Raw genomic sequence first — 7,181 nt, 5'->3', positions numbered from 1 at the left:
CCCAAATGTCACCAGCACATTTTTCAGGAACATTTTGTTTGATTTCTCAGAGAATAATTGAGAGATATTGATTGAAAAAATCTGACATATTTAGAAGACTGAAGAGTTGCTGGTGCTGAATGTAAGGGGACTGGTCCTCTGCGGAAGTATGTGCGATTCTAGTTTTGTTTTTCATAGCATTCTAAGACAGTGGTGTGAGGAAATGAATGGTCGTTATTTATTTTTGTCATCCATATACAAGTGTCCAGCCCACGTGAAGGATCAGTACACTGTCAAATGTGCTAGAATCACATTAAGAAGGATTTAACACAGTTCTTTTAACGTCATCGTTTAATAAAAAAATAAAATGTAAAATCACCTTCACATCACCTAAACCACACATGAGGTGAGCATTACTAATTTAATACACTTACGATTTTCAATGTATCTTCAGGGTTATCATCCATTCCCCTGTAAAGCTCATGTTCCAGTCATATCATCCATTATAAAAACCTGACGTCAGCACTCAACCCATGTATTCCCAGTACAGAGTGTGTGTGTGTGTGTGTGTGTGTGTGTGTGTGTGTGTGTGTGTCCCTGACGGGGGTGGATGGTGCGTTGGAGTCGGTGTGATTGGTCACCTCTACGTAGGAGAGGACGCTTTTCTGCGCTCAAAGTTGTGCACTTTTTAAACAGAGCAGAGGGCAGAGGTGTTCAGACCACACACACACAGCCGCCAGGGATCGAGACCCACGAGCTGAGCCGAGCAGAACCGAACCGAGCGGACCAGTGCGCACCAAGCGACACAGCCTCTCCAGAACCGAAGCGCACCGATCCAGAGGAAGAGGAGCGAGTACGCACAGTCATGACGCTGCCAACAGTGCGACAACTTTTTATTTTATGCTTATTCTGGTTTCTTGGATGTTGCAGCTCAACAGGTGAGTGATCATAATAATATAACGGGCTTTTAGAGCTCAAGAGCTCAACTACATCTATAAGTCTTTACAAAGTGTGTGGTCAGAATTTATAAATGGATCTCTAAAGTGGGTTTGACATTTTTGTTGTTTTTTTTGTGAGGAATTTTTTTTTTCACTTAAAACCCTGAAATGGACAAAGGATGCAAAGTTACAGCTCATTATAGAAAAAAAAAGTTCAGTTCTAACAATTCTAATTTATTATAGTGTTTACAGGAGAGGGAATACCATGAAGTATGATAAAGGTCAGTTAAAGTGATTAATTTAACCCTGCACTAGAATAAAACACCTATTGGTTAAAAAAGGTAGTACAGTATTGAAAGTATTAATTATTTTTATTTTTATTTATACACCTATATTAAGTTATTCATGATGTATTGTATTTTTTTAAGGGGATCATTTACTTTGTGTATAAAACATACAACTGGTGCAAAAACTACAAAATATTTCCCCACAATATGAAGTGGAGCTGAAGATGAAGTATAAAATATATAAAATCTACATACTCAAGTAATGCACACATACTGTATCTTAGGGAGTAAGCGAGTAACTGTATTTAGTTACTTGCCATGATGTCTAATGACAATAGATCCTGTAAATATGATTGAATTTGAATTAAGACTATTATTACCAATACAGAAAGCCTCTGTATTGTAATTGTATTTTCTCATCTCTGATTGAGAAGCAGATTCATGATGTCACTGTTGTGGACCACAAACACCGTATTATGGCCTTTTTCTACAATTCCTTATGATTGTAGTTGCAATTACTTTTTTTGTGTAAAACAATTGAGATGCTGCATTGCCATAAATAATCTTCCCAGTATGGTTGAAAATATTCTCAAGGCCTCTCACGTGCTCTTTGTCCAGATGCCAGCCCTTACGACCAGTGGGAAGACGACATAGCGTTCAGAAAGGTAATGAATTATCTACACCCTTCCTATTACATTTCAATGTATGTCTCTCTTCTTTGTTCCCATTTCCAGGTCTGATGTTTGTGATAAATAGTTTTTAAGGTTGTCAGTAAAGAGAGGAATATTATTAAGGTACAGAGGAAGTTAAGGGGCAGTCGGAAGAATTCAAAGTCTATTTCGCACTCATCATGATTGAAAGAGGGTGAGGATGTGCGTATACAGGAAACCCCCCACTCAATGAAGAGGGTAGTAAGGCAAAGGAAATGAAAAACAAATTGACATAAAGTGGATTTTAGTGATAATAATAATAATATTTAGTGGGAGTGATTGTAGAGATGTAGTGATGCTGTATGCACTGTGTGCTGAGAGCATATACAACTGCAAATATATTCAGTCCAAATGCTCAGTGCACCAACAGCTGTATCAGAGAAATGTATTCGGGATTGTCTGGAATGTTTAATAAACCCAATTTCAAGTCTTAATTAGTGAAAATAAGACATCGTTTTTTTCCCCCTGGAAAGTGTATTGGTCACTGTTGAATCTGTGAAACAGTGCTGTGGTTGGTTCATCATTAATTGTGTTGGTGTCTGTAGGTGCGTGGCATCCAGGGTGATGATCTGAATGACGTCTTGTGGAGAGACCAGGATGAGGTGGGTAAAAACACACTAGGAAATCACCTTTAAGGTACATCATACTATTACAGTGTTTTAATATTTCTGTTTCACTAATATCAATAAAATTAGTGTAAATATGACACATGTAGCTGGTGCATGGAGTTGCTTGTTGACAGCTTTCCCAAAGCAATGAAGTTCCTCTTTTAGCCAGCAATAGGTGGCGCTACTATGAGGCCAGGGACTAGGCCAAGATTTCCATAAATGATATAAAAATATTATGTGGCTTTTTTTTTTTTACAAATTACATATATATAAAATACACATGTAGATTCCATATTTACTAGGGAGTGGTACAGGGATGTATGGTAGACTGGTTACACACTCATGGTGTCTGTGGACACTGAAACCATCAGGATGTGTTTTTCCATGTTCCTTCTATTATCAACTAGAAATTGTTTTCTTCACAGGAACAAGTTCAGAATGTTTTCAAAAGAGTAAGTTTTCCTTATTGTTTATCATTTATTCCACTGTATTTTAAATTTCTGAGATTTGTTCAGCAACGGTTCACTGAGTTTGGGATTTCTCCTGTTTTTTCCCCCAGTTTCTGTTTCATTACTCCAAAGCACGTGACTCTGTAGGAGCTGTACAGCACGAGGTGAGCAGAAAAAACAAACCACTCTCGTCTTTTTGATTCATCGCGTATTTAAGTATAAGATCAAATCGAGCAAATGGTGACAATTAGTCAAGAGTTGCCCATTGTTGATATGAATGCAGCTGTCTCACTCCGAGCACTCAGGTGACTGATGCTCCTCAACATTCACAGATGGATTACACTATTTGAAGGAGATCACCTGCTCAGCTGACTGTGAACCTTTTTTGCCAGACTTGTTTCATCAAAATCCATCCAATTATTCCCTAGAAAATCTCAATCTCGCAATGTGATAAAAAAAAAAAGAAAAAAAGAAAATGGGATCTGGCCTGTCGTCCGTATCCGTGAAAAGATTTTATTAATTCTTTCTTCGCCCATGTTTTCACCAAGTTTCATGAAAATCTATGTAGTAGTTTCTATGTAATCCAAACACACTAACAGGTGTGAGTCAGAATTAAATTATCTTTTTTTGGTGAAATAAAATGACCTAACTTTGAGAAACATTTTTTTTGTAAATGTTAATCGTCATAAATAAGCAGCCACATGAGAACTTAATTTAAATATGTTCTAATTGAACTGAATACGTGTGAAACAGCAGGTCATCATCAACAAACAGTAACTCTCCTCTTTCCTCCTCCAGTCTCACTCAGTTCACCCTCTGATGCGACTTTCGCCAAAGCTTTCCCAGAGGAGAAAGGTTCTACTTTTGGTGAGAAAACTAAAGATACATATCCACGTCTTTAACACTCAGCTGTAAACTTTTAGAAAATTAAAGAGGTACAATGTGAACTTTTAAAGAAGATGAAGCAGGGCTCTGACTCAGCACAGGGACATGGGAAAATGCTGTAGGAAGAGGATGTACACAGGAAAACAGCACATGACTAGAAGCCGTGAAACAGTGATTGAGATGAGCGAGCATGAATCACTGATCAGGTTCGATTTGCTGCTGACACTGACGTTTCTCTTCCTGTCTCTCTAATGAAACAGAAGATTTGAGTGCTGCCAGAGGGGCTGTTGTAAAAGACCAGTCTGAAGAACAAACAATGAAAATCAGATCGGACAGAAGAAGAAGAGCAGCAGCGGGCAACTTCTCCTCCGGACGCCACCTTCAAAAAACAGCTGATGGGACAACACATCTCCGACGTGGCTGACAGGCACATGGCTTTTTGTTAACAGAAAATAAATTATTGTATAGATGGAAAAAAAAAACAGAGTGGCTGCCACATGTCTTCCTGCTTCCAAATGTCAACGTGAAATGTTTCCAAGCACAAATTTGTCATGTTGCACAAGAAATATGTCTTTTAATCTTGAAACAAATCATTTAAAAGAAGGTCTTAGGCAAGGTCTTTTTAGGTCAATGACAGATTCCAAAAAAATAGCATTTGGGGGAAAATACTGATATTGTGGCAAAGCGGTGAACTCACATTTAATTTTACAGATTTTAAATGTACATGTACATTTTGTGACAAAATTAACATGAAACATAATAAAAAAGTTAAAATTTGTCTTTGATTATTTTGTAGAGATTCAGTGGATGCATCTGGACATTATTAAAGTTACAAAAAGAGGGATCGTACTGTAGGTTTGATACTGTGCCACCAAGCGTCCAAAGTTCCTTTGAGCAGGATTGATCGCAGCACAACAGCGCCACCTACATGGTCAAAACATGAAATGAACTTGCTCATAAAAGGAGATGCTATCGCTGCCCATATTATCATCCAATGTTTCAAGGTCCTCTGAGTGTTTCCCACATAACAGCCACATGGTTGTTCTGCTTTGGAGTAACATGTTTTTTTCTAATCGTCCTCTTCCTCAGAGTCACTGTCCTTTCGTGTGGGGAGCGAACATCTGATTGACGACATTAGCTTGTCTTCAATTTGCTTCTTCGGGTTTTCCTCTAGGTCCGTCTTCACCGCCCCGGACTCTGATAACCTCCACTCCAGCTCTGTAACAAGACAAATAACAAATACTTAATTCGTAAAACATGATGAAATATACAAGATACATAGAGGAAAACAAGAAAAAATGAAACGACAGCTGTTCAGTGATGCAGTTTTTCCGTAAGCAACTTTACACCCACCTTCAACTTTGAGGTTCATGCCCCCGAAGACCAGGGGACCGATGAACTGGGCCTTCATCTCCCCCTCGTAATAGACAAAGATGGTGGGCAGGTTGCGATCGGGGTAGTTGGGGATGCAGGTGGTGGAGATTGACTTGATGAACTTGGTCTGCGGGAACTTCCTGGCCAAGAAGCTCAGGTGCTGGTTGATGAGCGTACACAGAGGGATGCTGACAAATAACATGAGCGGAAAGGAAAGAGTGGACAGATATGTTAATGAAAAATGTTGAATAAAAATAAGAAAATTAAATATAAGTCCTGATATGAGTTCAAGAGGGTTTTATAAGAAGACAGAAATATTCTCAAACCAGACAAGATCATATACTAGTAACTATTAAGAAATTATATAACCTAAAAATGGTAAAGATCATTAAAAATCAGACTTTCTGCTTTATTTCAATAAGCCTTTGATAGTTTTTGTCTCATCTTTGTTCAGGTGCCTGATGTGGTTGGATGACTCACCCCTGTTTGTAGAGGTGCAGCACCACCCAGATGCCTTCTCCGGCCTGATTCACCTCCTTGACGTAGTCTTGTGCTGAGATTTCAACCACCTCCTTGAACACATTCTTCAACTGAGACACCTTCCACTCAGCAAGACGCTTCTGTCTGCAAAGATATGCAACACACGTCAGTGACATGACCTCAGCCTACGATGAGAGTCTCAGTTAGAGATTCATATTTGAAAATATTAAGTAAATATTTGGGAGGATGAGGCCATTATATGTAAATGAAATTATACAAATATACTTAAACGATTAGACAAATATATCAGACCCCAGTGTCCATGAGCTGCCTCCACTGGAGCTACAGGTTGTTAATCCAACTGGACAATCAACACGCCGACTGGTTGGCTTGGCTTTCTCCACAAAACAGGATGATGTACAGGCCTGGGAGTTGCTCAGTACATCACTCCCCTACCTGCATCACCTTCACTCACCTGTACATCTCGATGGCAGCCTCATCATCCTCACCGAACTCGTCTTCATTCTCATCCAGTTCTTCCAGTGTCATGCTCTCATACGTTTTAACTGTTCAGAGACACAACAGGCAGATGATTTTACATGTTCTTAATCTAAACAGTATCACAAACATTGACTGATCAGAGTCAAATTAGCCATCATGGAAGACTTTGTGGTTTTCATTTCTATATCAGCAAATAAACCCAGACGTCCAGGGTTAATGGATAAGGGTTACACTTTAATCCATGTTCTCTGGGGTGGAAACATGCATTTCCACCATTAAGGGACAGAGAAAAACTGATATATACAATTCACCAAACGGTCTCTCTTACCGAGAGACTGCTGTTTGAGGGCCAACTCCTCCTCTTCGTCATCTTTAGGTATCTCTTTGGGAGGAAGAATGCCTTTCTTCCTCAAGATATCGTTCCACTCTGTGTCTTCATTTGGGTCCTGGAGAGAAAACAAAGAACAAACACAAGTGATGTTACTCTCGGTTTCTTTATGCTCTGGCTCCGTTTCAGATGTTTTAATAACTCAATAACAACTCGAAATAAACAACTAGAGTTTTATTTAACCATTACAACATTTCTACCATTATCAGATACATGTATGTAAAGAAAGTAATCGAAGAATCAGAGATAATTCCAGCTTTAGCATCATCTAATTTCATGTCAACATGTTTTGTGGTGTGTTTCTGCTGGACAGGTTCGGGGTGGGGGGTTAGGTTAAAGCTAAAGCTAACAGGACAGCTGTAGATACGCCCAGCTACAATGCTAGCGAGGTTACACTAAATATTAATCGACAAACGGCGTCGACAACAACCGAAAATCAATGTTTCCATTCCCCAAAGTGTCAAAAAGTGTCGTAAAGAGGAACCAACCTGCATTTTGACGGATAAGAGTCTCCTCAGAAATCACACCGCTGCTCTTCTCCTAGACACGGAAACAGAAGGAGCGCACACCGCCCGAGTCCGG

At 39.3% G+C, this 7,181-nt stretch overlaps 2 protein-coding genes across 3 annotated transcripts; one reads left to right on the top strand and one right to left on the bottom strand.

The window, feature by feature from the left end:
* Positions 1-673: 673 nt before the first annotated feature.
* nms (neuromedin S) lies at positions 674-4,633 on the top strand. 2 transcript variants are annotated; one of them, XM_034574647.1, is made up of 7 exons: positions 679-917; positions 1,823-1,869; positions 2,460-2,516; positions 2,948-2,974; positions 3,082-3,135; positions 3,770-3,838; positions 4,117-4,238. In XM_034574647.1, exons 1-7 carry the CDS (start codon positions 845-847, stop codon positions 4,123-4,125), a joined length of 336 nt encoding a protein of 111 aa, XP_034430538.1. In that variant the 5' UTR covers positions 679-844; the 3' UTR covers positions 4,126-4,238. The 2 variants fall into 2 exon arrangements, with proteins under 2 accessions (XP_034430537.1, XP_034430538.1); XM_034574646.1 differs by having other exon boundaries at positions 674-917; positions 3,770-4,633.
* pdcl3 (phosducin-like 3) lies at positions 4,408-7,181 on the bottom strand. Its single transcript, XM_034574645.1, has 6 exons — positions 7,088-7,181; positions 6,540-6,657; positions 6,186-6,276; positions 5,711-5,854; positions 5,210-5,418; positions 4,408-5,074 (listed from the first exon to the last, which is right to left on the bottom strand). The coding sequence occupies exons 1-6, from the start codon at positions 7,091-7,093 to the stop codon at positions 4,926-4,928; spliced, it is 717 nt and encodes a 238-aa protein (XP_034430536.1). The 5' UTR covers positions 7,094-7,181; the 3' UTR covers positions 4,408-4,925.

The sequence above is a fragment of the Hippoglossus hippoglossus genome, chromosome 21 (assembly GCF_009819705.1).
Source record: "Hippoglossus hippoglossus isolate fHipHip1 chromosome 21, fHipHip1.pri, whole genome shotgun sequence".
Classification (NCBI taxonomy): Eukaryota; Metazoa; Chordata; class Actinopteri; order Pleuronectiformes; family Pleuronectidae; genus Hippoglossus; species Hippoglossus hippoglossus.
The sequence above is the reverse complement of the archived record's forward strand: the minus strand, read 5'-3'. Positions and strand labels throughout refer to the sequence as shown.

Coding starts and splice junctions, on each gene's coding strand:
- nms (XM_034574646.1), top strand. CDS start 845: ATGACGCTGCCAACAGTGCGACAACTTTTTATTTTATGCTTATTCTGG. Junction 2,517..2,947: donor TGTGGAGAGACCAGGATGAG/GTGGGTAAAAAC, acceptor TTTTCTTCACAG/GAACAAGTTCAGAATGTTTT. Junction 2,975..3,081: donor TTCAGAATGTTTTCAAAAGA/GTAAGTTTTCCT, acceptor TTTTTCCCCCAG/TTTCTGTTTCATTACTCCAA.
- pdcl3 (XM_034574645.1), bottom strand. Junction 5,419..5,710: donor CTGCACCTCTACAAACAGGG/GTGAGTCATCCA, acceptor GTTATTTGTCAG/CATCCCTCTGTGTACGCTCA. Junction 5,075..5,209: donor CATGAACCTCAAAGTTGAAG/GTGGGTGTAAAG, acceptor GTCTTGTTACAG/AGCTGGAGTGGAGGTTATCA.